A 12,817-nucleotide genomic window follows, 5' to 3' on the forward strand; every position below is an offset into this window, starting at 1 on the left:
TCAACTGAAAATTCTAGAGCTGAAAGAAAATAAGTGGAATTAAAAACTCACCAGACAGATTTAACAACAGACAAGAAACACCTAAGAACACAGAAGTAAGATAATAAAACACCTAGAATGAAGAAAACAGAAAATATTTTTCAAAGAGTACAAGAAACATAGAAGTCAGGGGAAAGAGGTAACAAAAAAGTCCCAGAAATAGGAAGAAAAAATAATGGGTAGGAGGCAACACTTGAAGAGCTAATAACCAAGACTTCCCCAAAACTGACAAGAGAAGGAGAACACAGCTACAGATTTCAGAACTGCCAGAACACTAAGCAAGATAAATACAGAGAACCATGCCTGGAAAAATCATAGTAAAACAGCACAATGCCAAAGGAAAAGAAAAATCTTAAAAATAGTTGGAAGGGGAGGGGAGGAGATACATTATCATGCAAGGGAAAACAATAGGACAAGTTATTACTTTTACTAAAAATAATAGAAGCTACAGTACAATGGAATGACATTTTTAGACTCCTGAAAGAAAATGACTGCCATGCTAGAACTGTGTAACAAGCAAAAACATCCTTCAGAAAGATGAAATAAACAAAACAAAAATAGAAACCAACACTAAAGGAATATCAAAGAGAGTTTTTCACAGAAGAAATATTACCCCATATGGATCACAGAAATACAGAAAGAAATGAATGGCAACAGAAAAGGCAATGTTCATTGCAAACCTAAGTGACTGCTGACTGTACAATAATGTCCTGTGAAATTTCAAATATATGTAAAATTAAGATATATCACAAACCGCAGAAAGGTGAAAGGCAACTACAGAGAAGCTTCCTTTTCAAGTACCAGAAATTAATTTAAATTTCAAGAGCAAGGAAGAGTATGCGTGTTTAGCTGCTCAGTCATGTCTAACTCTCTGCGACTTTATGGACTGTGGCCGCCAGGATCCTCTGCCTATGGGATTCTCCAGGCAAGGATATTGGAGGGGGTTGCCATTTTCTTCTCCCGGGGATCTTCCAGACCCAGGGACTGAACCGGCATCTCTTGCGTCTCCTGCATTGCAGGCAGACTCTTTACCTCTGAGCCACTGGCTTCCCTTAATGAAGGGTATAGAGTCCAAAGGCTCTAAGATCTCTGCGTCGTCTGGTAAGCACTAATCTGGATGGGAAGTTAATAAGTCAAGGACATATTTTACAATCTGCAAAATAATATCACTAAAATATGTATATGAAATTAGAGAGGGGAGAAAATGAAATCATTCATCCATTTTACAAAGAAAGATACAAAAAATACATAAAATGTGAGACAAAGAGAAAACAAGTAATAATACACTGGATTTGCACCCCAATAAAAGAGTATCTAAAACTAAGTACAGATTAAACATAAACCAATAGAAGACATCACCCAATTAAATAATCCAACAGGCAATTTAAAAACCCATACAACTATATGCTACTTACAACCTTAAATATAAACAAAAAAGGTTTAAACTAAAAAGATGGAAAGTTCTATACTATTACTTACAACTACTAACTGACATAAAGGTATTGCAGCTAAAAGCAACATCAAAGTAAACTTTAAGGCAAAAAAACATTAAAAGAAACAAAAGGTTTATTTCATAATAAAGGAGTCAATCTAGTAAGAATATAAAATAATCTTAAATTTGTATGCATTTAATAACAAGCCTGCAAATATATAAAGCAAAATTTAACAGGATGAAAGCAAAAACCAGGTAAGTCCACAGTTATAGTGGAAGATTTTAATAAATCTCACTCAAGAGCTCAAGGACAAGCAGAAAAGCAAGTCAGAAGTTTACAAAAGATTTGAGGAAAATGATTAAATTTTGTCCTAATCAGCGTACAAGAACTACTGAGCGCAAATTCTGTTCAAACGCACATGGGACATTTGTGGAAACACACAGGTCAGAAGCAGACACAAAAGAATGTGAGTTCATTTACATCAACCATCTAAAACAGTCGACACAAACCCAGCATATCAGATGTAGGATGGTGGCTCCTCTGGAGGGGGGTAGGGGGACAACTGGTCAAGACCACTTGGGGGAGCTTCCCGGGGCCTAGACACATTCTACCACTGAATCTGGGTAGTGGCTGCAGAGGAAGCTCTGCCCACTCACTTGTGCGCTTTTCAGTTGGGAAGTCTTTTTCAATTCTTAAAATTATTTACAATATACAAACTCGGTAAAGCAGAAATGCTGCTTTGACAAACTCCTTTGAAAAATTATAGTAGTTAAAATATACCTTCAAAACAATCTGTAAATTTTGTGATAAGGCTGGAAATAATTTCTAAATTATCCCATGTTAGATAATGGAAAGAAAAGAAGTATAACGGGAAAATGAGAAACATTTTTCCCTGACAACTTTTGCCTACTACTGGCGTATGAAACCTAGTTTTTAAGAAAGGGGGAAGGAGGGTAGGAGGGAACCACTAAAGCAAGCATAGCCAATGAGGGCAAACTTAGAGAAAGAGACAGGGGTAATTTTGAACCTTCCCAAATACAGAGCTGACTATCCAAAAGCACATACAGAATCAGCTCAAAAAGAAATTAATACAAATGGCCAAAGACTGTGAGAAACGTTCGACCTCACTCCATTTTTATCAAAGTGGCATAGATGTTATAAAATTTTAACAAATGGCATTTGTGAAAGGACAGAAACCACTTCATGAAGTTTGACTCATAGAAGTTCTAAAAGCCATTTGGCAATAATATACCGAAAGCCTTTTAGTTTTCATAGATTAACAGGTTTAATTATCAAAAACATTTCATGCTACTGCAGAGGCTGGGACATGAGGCTGACAAACCCCCTTTCTTCATGCTGCCATTATGCTCTCTGGCCTTCTAAGGGGTGATCCCACTTGAAGGTGAGAACGCAGAGGACTCTGTCTACTCTCATCTTCTGAGATTTCCCGTGGCCACAGCTCCACCTTATCAAGAACCTAAAGCCACATCTGTGTCTCTAGCTGCATCCCAACTTCACTTTGTTCTTAAACAGAAGGCAAGCAGACCTCTTTCCAGCTGCAAAAGTCTCCTTGCTAGCATTTCTTCCATCAAACCTGTATAAAAATCTCTGTTGTTGTTTAATCGCTAAGTCATGTCTCACTCTGTGTGGCCCCTTAGACTGCAGCCCGCCAGGCTCCTCGGTCCATGGCATTTCCCAGGCAAGAGTGCTGGAGGGGTTCGCCACTTCCCTCCCCAGAGGAGCTTCCCCGCCCAGGGATCAACACCACCCCCTGCCCTGTCTCCTGTGCTGGCAGGCAGGTTCCTTATCACTGAACCACCAGGAAAGAAAACTCTCTACTCTCCCCCAAATATTTCCTTCCATCTCCCATGGAAGACTCTTGTCCCTCAGGTCCTTATGTCTTTATGAGACAATTCTTTGACCATTTTAGGGAAAAAATTAAAATGGAGTCTTTCTTAATGTGGAGCAAAATTTACTCATTCTTTGCCAGATACAAAAGGTTCCCATCTGTTGGCTGATTCACGCTAACAGTGACTTTCACTGCCCAGTTGTTTGTATCAGGCACGCAATTTTAGTATAAGTTGTGGAATTCGGAAATTACTACTGGAATAGCTGGAAAACCAAATAAGATATTCCAGGAACTGAAGTAGCTTCTGGGCAAATACATTCATTCATTCTGCACTCACTTCCGCAAGCACATGGCACCAGGCACTGGCAAAGTCCAAGGCCAGGCCCTGCCTTCTAGGACCTGCACGCAGATTCCTACAGGGTGCTGTACGGGAAGGGACAGGTTCAGAGTTCAGACAGAAAACACTGCAGGAAGTTAGAAGTGGGGGAGTGCCCAGAACCTACCAACTCTCTGTGGAAGCATGCCTCGGGGAACTGGGCACCAGTCAAGCGGCTCCAAACACTCCACCATGCATCCCCAAATTCCAGATGCCCTCACGGGTTGCTAAGGGCTGGGGGGGTGGGGGGGTCTTCTTATCTTGGAGTATTTCTGGGGAGCCTCACTATTAAGCTTTAATGTCCTTTCAGTACATGCTCAGATGAAAAGCTAGTTTTTACAGCACTAACAAAATCTAAAGTAAATGTGAAAGAAACAGTGCCTCTGCCCCGAGGGCTGGGAATCGTCCACGACTGCCCCCACAGGAACGAGCTCGACATCTGGAAGTCAACTATTCGGCACCCTTAACACGTTTTCCCACAGCGACAGGGTATAAATCAGGGTTCATTCTCCAATCAGGCTGACAAAGTTCCACAGTAATTCACATCGTACCAGAGCACAGTGCCCTATTATTTTTATGGAGACAAAATTCCTGTACAATTCAGCCTTTTACAGTGTACAGCTCAGTGGTTTTCAGCATATTCATAAAGTTGTGCAACCATCGCCACTATCCAATTTTAGAACATTCTGACACATACCCCCAACTAAAATCCGGTACCCATTAGCACTCCTCCGTCCAACAGCCCCTGGCCACCACTATCCACTGTCTCTACAGATTTGACTATTGTGCATTTCATGTATATGGGATCATAAAATATGCGGTCTTTTGTGTCTGGCTTTTACTCAGTATATTTTCAAGGCCCATCTAAGCTGTAACATGTATCAGTACCTCATTTACTTTTCAAAAGCCTTTTAAAAGTTCACACTTTCTACCTCAAACAGGATTCTACTTCTAAGAACTTAAGCTATGGAAATAACCAGAAATATACAAAAGGATCTATTTATAAGTATACATTAAAGTGCTATTTAATAGGAAAAAAATACAATATAGGGACTGGTTAAACTTATACATTTAAATAAGATGGAATACTATGCAACATTAATAAGCAAGATTTTGAAGGATATCATAAGAAAAGCTCATTATTAAGTGAAGAAAGTAGGTTAAAAACTAAAACCCAGTTGGTGGGAATGACACCAATTAATATATATTATTAGGTATCTTTGAGTAATAGGAATATAGATGGTTTAAACTTCCTATGTTATTTATACACTTAAAAATTTTCTTCAATAACTTGACCAAAAAAGCAATTAATCTTTAATAACATTTTTCTACTGGAAGTAAAAACAACTTTTAGAATATTGGAATGTGAACAGAAATACACTCAGAGTTAAATGCAGAGTCCCTAATGTTTTTTAATTATTGATATATATGAAAATAAGAAGAGTCAATTAATGTTATTTTTAAAAGTGAAAAGCAGAAGAGACAATAAATATAAACACAGAAACTGAATTAGGTAATACAAAATGGAATTGTTGAATAATCTAAGAACCAGTTCTCTCTTTTTAAGAACAAGTTCTCTTAAAAGCAAAAAGAAAAAATGGGACTCAATCAAACCTAAACCTACAAGTTTTTTCACAGCAAAGAAAATCATAAACAAAATGAAAAGACAACCTAGACTAGAAGGAAATATCTGCACATGATACAACTGACAGGGGCTTAATCTCCAAAATATACAAACAGCTCACACAACTCAGTCACAAAAAACAAGCAACCCAATTGAAAAACGGTTAGAAGACCTAAACTGACATTTCTCCCAGAAGACATACAGATGGTCAAGAGGGACATGAAAAGATGCTCAAAATCACTAATTACTAGAGAAATGCAAATCAAAACTACAATAAGGTACTACCTCACACTGGTCAGAATGCCCAGCATCAAAGGGTCTACAAATGACAAACGCTGGAGAGGCTGGGGAGAAAAGAGAACTGCTGGAAGCAATGGAAACTGACGCGGCCACCACGGTGAACATTATGAAGGTTCCCTAAAAACTGGAAGTAGACTCTCCATACAATCCAGCAATCCCACTGCTGGGTATCAATCTGGAAAAGACTAAAAAACTCTAATGAGAAAAGAAACATGCACCCCAATGTTCAAAGCAGCACTATTTACAATAGCCAAGACAGAGAAGGAAACTAAATGTCCAACAGCTGAAGGGATAAAGAAGTTGAGGTGATCCATTCCACAACAATGAATATTACTTAGCCAAAAAGACTGGAATAATGCCTTCTGCAGCAACGTGGATGGACCTAGAGATTATCATACAAGTGAAGGAAGTCAGAAAGAGAAAACAAATACAGTGTGATATTGTTCACATGTAGAATCTAAAACATGACATAAATGAACATGCCTACTAAACAGAAACAGACTCACATACATAGAGACCAGACTTGTGGTTGCCAAGGGGCGGGGATGGTGGAAGAGGCATGGATTAGGAGTTGGGATTAGCAGATGCAAACTAGTATATATAAAATGAATAAAGCAAGGTCCTATTATATAGCACAGGAAACTATATTCAATATCCTGTAATAAACCATAACATAAAAAAATATGAAAAAAATATATATATAGCTGAATCACTCTGCTGTACAGAAAAAATTAATGCAATATTATAAATCAACTTTACTGGAATACAATCCTTTTCAAAGTGAATAATGACAAAAAAACAAAAGCTAAGCAAGTAAAATTAGAAGCGCAAACGGGAACCAACATAATATTGTAAAGCAATTATCCTTCAAATAAAAATAAATTTTTTAAAAAAAGAAATGTGAAAGGGGATTCAACCAGAGACATTTATGTTTAAAGTGCAAATACATATTAGTAAATTAAAAGGTGTGGAGTAAGTGGGAAAGTAAATAACAAAAATGGACTAAAGAAGTTAAAAAGTTCCTATGATCAAAAACAAACCTTTTAGGTTTATTCAGAGTCTTATTATCTCCCTGAAAACTAAGTTCTCTCAAATTTTCAAGAAATTCTAAAACTATAAAAATGTTCCAGAGCACAAAAAATCATGAAAAGTTACTAAATGAATCCTACAGGGCTGCTTGCACTCTGAAATCAAAACACAGCAAAGGATACCTCCTACCCGAAGAGTTGAGCACACATATTCTTTCATAAACTGCTAAATCCAAAATTAGCTTGTACTACTCAACATTATCAGGAACAATTTACTATTAAGAACTGTACGAAGGGACTTCCCGGGTGCTCCCAATGCAGGGGGCCCGGGTTCAATCCTTGGTCAGGGAATTAGATCCCACATGCCACAACTAAGACCCAGCACAGCTAAAAAACAGAAAAGAAAAACCTGAAAGAAGTGTACAAATACTCAAAACCAAATTGATCATCTACAATAAATTATTGTTCAAAACACTCCAGTGAAATTCAGCACCTATTCCTATTAAACACTCTGAAAGCCACAAATCAAAGAACAACTTATTTACATAGTTTAAAATGCCTCTCCCCAGCCAGTAAATAAAAATAAACTAATGCAGGAAAAGTAAAAATGGACCAAATAAAATGAGGACTAAAATAAAAGAGGCCATCAGGCAAGTCTGACTAGTTCAATAAGCCACAATGGAAAACCAAGAACAGTTAATTACACCAAAATAAAATAAGTAGAAGTTTAAAAGGAGGAAGGAATATCCCATCTGGAGCAACAACTTAATCAATCCATAAACAAATAAATAAAATAAAACCTGAAAGTAACTGAAACTAACATTAACTCAAAATGTTGGACCCTAAACACGAAGAAAATTACCCACCTTGACTGAGTTACAAAAGAATTTTTAAAAATTGGGAAGCATACTGGCACCCCACTCCAGTACTCTTGCCTGGAAAATCCCATGGACAGAGAAGCCTGATAGGCTACAGTCCATGGGGTCGCAGAGAGTCGGACACGACTGAGTGACTTCACTTTCACTTTCACTGTATTTCTAGATAAAATTACTTAATAACATGAAGAAAAATATTTTAAAATACTCTATTCCTGTTATTAATATTAGAATCATACCTTACACAGTAGGTTCTAAAGTCATCCCTGAAGCCAAAATTGTAAAGTCATACAAGAAATGCTGTATAGACATTAAAAAATATAATGAACATTTAGACCAATCAACAGGGGAAGTGATCACCATAAATTGTCAAGAGAAAAAAAAAATCAAACAGGTGTTTCATCAAAAGGATCAAATCAAAAGGATCACTGTCATCTCATGCTATAATGCTGCTCAAGAGACAGACATTTAGATGTAAAGATAATCACTCTAAAGTGAGCAGCTGGGTACCCCCAGGCTCACATGATTTTATGCATTTAGAACTTTTGCACAAAGTACAACATAATTTCTATATATGGGGGTGGGAAGGTTAAGTTTTAAAAAGAAAATAGGTATACTAAAATATTAACATTCTATTTTGAGGTGGCTAAATTACAGTTATTTTCTAATTGCTTCCATATTCTTTTCTGTATTTCCAAATTTTCTACAATGATCATGAAAAACAGTTCTCTGTGTACAACTGTGAAAGAAATATCAACATTCTATTTTGAGGTGGCTAAATTACGGTTATTTTCTAATTGCTTCCACATTCTTTCCTGTGTTCCCAAATTTTCCACGGCAATCCTGAAAAATGAATCTCTGTGTAAAACAGTTACAGAAATGCAAACTACAATGTGTTTAAACAATTCATTTGGACCCTCTCATTCTTTTATGCTTACATGTGCCAAATTCTCGGTTTTTCTCCAGCCGCTGTACAATTTCGAACCTTGAACTCAAAATTTATCAGGAACTCCTCCAATCAGAGGGCAAAGGATGAAAAGTCTGAACTGCTCACACACACCCCATTCAAATTAAACAGGAAAACCAAAGGTGGCGGACGAATCGAGAGAGGTGTGCGCCCACAGACTCACCGTAAAGCTGTTGTTGACGTTCTTGGTGCTGGATTCAGCCACACTGGCATCGGTCAGGTCCACCTCATCAAATATGATCGACTGGAAGAACACAGGGGCCACAGTCAGAGGGGGCAAAGGCATGCCCGTCCCGGACTGCCCACCACTCTCCCTTGACCCCAGCCAAGCGTGTGAGAACTACATGGACCCGAGTGACTCCACCCGACCCACTGCTGACGGCACACAGGGCTCACGGGGAAGCTCAAGACCTTTTCTAAGTCCAGGGAGCTCCCTAGTGACCGGCGCCAGTGAAGTCAGAGACACGTCCTCCCATGAGTCCACCTGAGAACAGGGTCCAGAGGGGAGGTCCTCTGTCCTCTCAGCTTTCCTCTCTCCACCTTGCGCGCTCGGGGAGAAAGGTATTGGCTAAAATGAATGATTCTAGGGGAGGACAGACTGACCCCAACAGAAGGGACCCAGCCATGAAAGAAAACAAAGGGGCACGGCAGAGACAGTCTAGTCCCAGAGAGAAAGGAGGGTCTAGAAGCAGGCCTGGGACACACCCCTCCCCATTCTACTCTCCCCGCCAAGGCCCCCTGTCACAGCCCCCCAGCTCCTGCTACCCTTACTGTCCCCTCTGGAGGAAACACTAGCAACTTAGAAAAGACTCAGCCTTTTAAGTAACTCCCCCCCGCCCCCTGAACTAAAATAACTACACGAGTCTGTCTTTTTTTTTAAATGAAGGATGTGGTCAGAATCCTTTCTAAACAAGTTACTCTGTACAGTTTCAGATTTTAATGTACTAACTCACTAGGGATATATCTCAAAATGCAAATTACTCAGATCCCAGTATTTTTATTAATACTACTAAAATGTTAGCATCTGAACACAAAGACTGGTGTTCAGAACACCAAAAACTAGGTTTATAGACACACTAGTGTCTAAAGTGTGCCACACCACAGTCGCCTAAGCCAGGCAGTGACTCAGAGACTCTCAACAGCTCCTCCTCTGTCACTGGCGTCTGCCTGGTGATTCCAGCTATAAATCTTACAAAGATGACACACGGGAGGAATGATCATGGCTAGAAAGCCCAGAGACAGCTTCTCTTCACACACCAAAAAGCCCAATACACTTTAAGCATATTTTTAGTTAGCTTCACAGGTATATACACTTGTCTCCAAAGTCATCAAGTTGCACACATTAAGTTTCTATACAGTGTTTATAAAACTGTTTTGAAAAAAGAGAAAAAAAAGGTCTTCCCTGGTGTAGGTACAGTGGCTAAGAAGTGCTCTACCAATATGGGGGACATGGGTTCCATCCCTGGTCTGGGAAGATTCCACATGCCATGGGGCGACTAAGCCCATGGATCACAAATGCTGAGCCCGTATCCTGCAACTAAGGAAGCCGAGGGCCTACAGTCTGTGCTCTACAACAAGAGAAGCCCCCGCAATGAGACGCCGAAGAACCGCAATGAAGAGGAGCCCCCACTCACTGCAGCCAGAAAAAGGCCTTGCAAAGCAACAGAGACCCAGTGCGGCCAAATGCAAAAAACAATCGTCATCATCCATTTTTTTAATGATTAAAAAAAAATACAGAAAACTTGGGAAAAAAATAGATTTTTAGGCCAAAATAAGAGGGTTTTTAAGCCAGTGATCCCCAATCTTTCCAAAAGAACGATGTCTACTTGTAACATGGTTACTTCTGTGACCTTTCCCTCCCATATCTCCCCACTGGTGACCTATGACATTAAAGAGAAAGGAAATGAATTAGAAAAATCAGTGTTCACAAGACAGAAGACCCAGCACCCCAGAGGCTCACAAAACGCGCTCGGAACCCCAGAGGCTCACAAAACGCGCTTGGAACATGAGATCTAGAATCAAAGGTCTTTCCCCAGGGAGGACTCCGAACCCAGCTCTCCCTGAAGCTTCTCGGGAGGTTTCCTCTCGACAAGCGTCCTCCACTGAGTCTCACCTTGGCAGTTTTTGCATAGTACAGCGTCCGCCCTCGAAGCTTGAAGTATCTTCGTTTTGATCGTTGGAATGAATTGTTCTGTTTGGTCAGCATCCCCTCTTTGATGACGGTCTGGAAGCACAGAAAAGGATTCATGAGCGTGTGTTTTCACGGTGCTGCGCTTACCCACTGACAGCCCAGAGTATCTGTGTGTGTCTCTAATGGGCTGACGGCCTAACAGAAGAGCTATTCCTCACCCTCTGTGCAAACCCCAACCTGTGGACAAGCTGAGTGGGCAGCGGGTGGAGGCTGACCCTATCCTCCAGGGGGCGATGGCCTGCCTGAGCAGTGGGGAGGCGGGGCCAAAGGCCCAGGTGTGCCCAGCGCGTGCCCTGGGTGGGGGTCGGCAGAAGGGGGCGAGGGCACGCAGGACGGGCGTCAGGAGCTGGGCCCATGTTCTCCAGCCTCAGCGCTGGGTAGTTCTCAGCTGTTTTTGGCCCGGCCTCCGTGCTCTCTGGCCTCCTGCCATTTCTCAGGAGCCGGCTGCCAAAACTGTCGACATAGGTTGCTACGGGGTTCAGCACGGCCTAGGCCTATCCCTCTTCGGCCCTCGGCCCTGTGCACGGGCCAGGCGTGACCCACACTGCGACACAGAGAGGTGCCACCAGCAACGTCACTGAGACGCCTCCACCCCCAAATCTGACCAGCCTGCCACCGAGGCAGGAGTGCAGAGAGAAGCATGCGGTGAAGGGCAGTCCGATCGGCTCGGCACACACACCCAGAACAGGGCAGTGTCCTAGACCCTGAGCCCGGAGCCGCACCACTTACAAGCCAAGTGCTCAGGGTCCTGCCTGGTCACCAGATGTGCTGGACCACTTGGAGCAGCCAACAGCCAAAACTAAGCAGCAAGGTGCCCTGACACCGGAGCCGGGCTCCCAGCGAGAGCTAAGCCCGGCATCTCCCGGTGCAGCAGAGGCAGGACGCGCAGAAACGCTGCCTGAGGACAAGGACAGTGGTCCAGAGAAGCTGCTCGTCGCAGCACCTAACCCTGTGCAGCTCTGCACTTTAGCTCACTTTTAAATGGCTGTACGAAGCACCTGGACACCTGCGGCCACTGAAGACGACGTAAGATGAAACAAGACACAGAAACCCTACGCCACCTGAACACGTCAGAGGCGAGACCTGGTCACTGCTGTCTATCTGTCCCTCCATCAGCCAGCTCCTAACAGGGGAGGCAACAGAACCCGGGAGGTACTGCTGCTCCCCACAGGCGAATGCTGGAGACAGCGCCCCCACCCCGGGCACGCGTGCACACACACCCCCTCACACCCCACCAGCGCCTGGCCGTGCACAGGTCCACCCGAGAGCCCCGCTCCCTCGGGGCTGGCCCAGCAGTACAAACAGCAACCTCTCCAACGCCCGAGAGGATCAACTCTGGGGGAAAGCTAGCAAGGAACGGCTGCACTTATCCTGGGGCGGGAGCCCTCACTGTTATCTCTGAGGAGGTCACCCACCCCTCTTCCAGGTCACTGAGGAGAGACGAACACAGCATGGCCCGACGATGCGGGAGAGACACGGGCTGGCCCGTGGCGGAGAGAAAGCCTCCTGACCGAGGAGCTTCAGGTAGAAACCGGCCTGCACTACGGAAGGACTGCCGGGTTGCGTCCGAGGATTCTTTTCAGACCCAAGTGCACACGTGGATGCTATTTCAATATGCTCTTCAAAGACAGGCCACTGCGTCCGTGCCCGGCGGTGCAGACCCACGATACCTGCACCACCCACCCCCCCTCCCGAGGCGAGCCTCTGCTCGGGACCCCACAGATCCCGCTCACAGACCCAGGCACCTCTCCCAGCCCCCAAACATCTTCCTTACCTCTGCAGGGGAAGCAATCCCCTCCATCTCTTTCACAAATGCAAAAAGAAAAAGGAAAAAAATTCTAAAAGACAACAAAATCACAGGCTGAGACCCAGAAAAGTTAAAAGAAGTTCTTTTTAAAGGATAAATGCTCGAGTATTTTTCTTGCATCTCCCGCTACACATGCCACACATAAAAGAAAAGCAAAATTAAAACAAACACACTCCAACACACACACACACACACACACACATCTTTCAGAGAGCGGATGAGAGCTGCGATCTCGGGCTACCCAAGGAGAGCGGTCGTTCTATTTATAGAACAAGAGTGCTCAGAAAAAGACTCTGGTGGGTTTCAGCGGAAGGGCTGGGGAAAAGAT

General features: G+C 42.6%; 1 protein-coding gene across 5 annotated transcripts in view; it reads right to left on the minus strand.

Annotated features, from left to right (window-relative positions):
* The window catches only part of DGKD (diacylglycerol kinase delta), a 108,780-nt gene that overhangs the window by 66,837 nt on the left and 29,126 nt on the right, over positions 1-12,817 (minus strand). For 4 of the 5 annotated variants that reach the window (XM_069585073.1, XM_069585044.1, XM_069585064.1 and 1 more), the window contains exons 2-3: positions 10,605-10,715; positions 8,655-8,735 (exon numbers count right to left, since the gene is read on the minus strand). In XM_069585073.1, coding sequence (XP_069441174.1) covers positions 8,655-8,735; positions 10,605-10,715 — 192 coding nt within the window. Of the gene's footprint in view, positions 1-8,654; positions 8,736-10,604; positions 10,716-12,456; positions 12,729-12,817 lie in introns of those variants that run through there. The other variant, XM_069585055.1, reaches the window with a different exon arrangement.

Source organism: Ovis canadensis, chromosome 1, assembly GCF_042477335.2.
Source record: "Ovis canadensis isolate MfBH-ARS-UI-01 breed Bighorn chromosome 1, ARS-UI_OviCan_v2, whole genome shotgun sequence".
Lineage (NCBI taxonomy): Eukaryota > Metazoa > Chordata > Mammalia > Artiodactyla > Bovidae > Ovis > Ovis canadensis.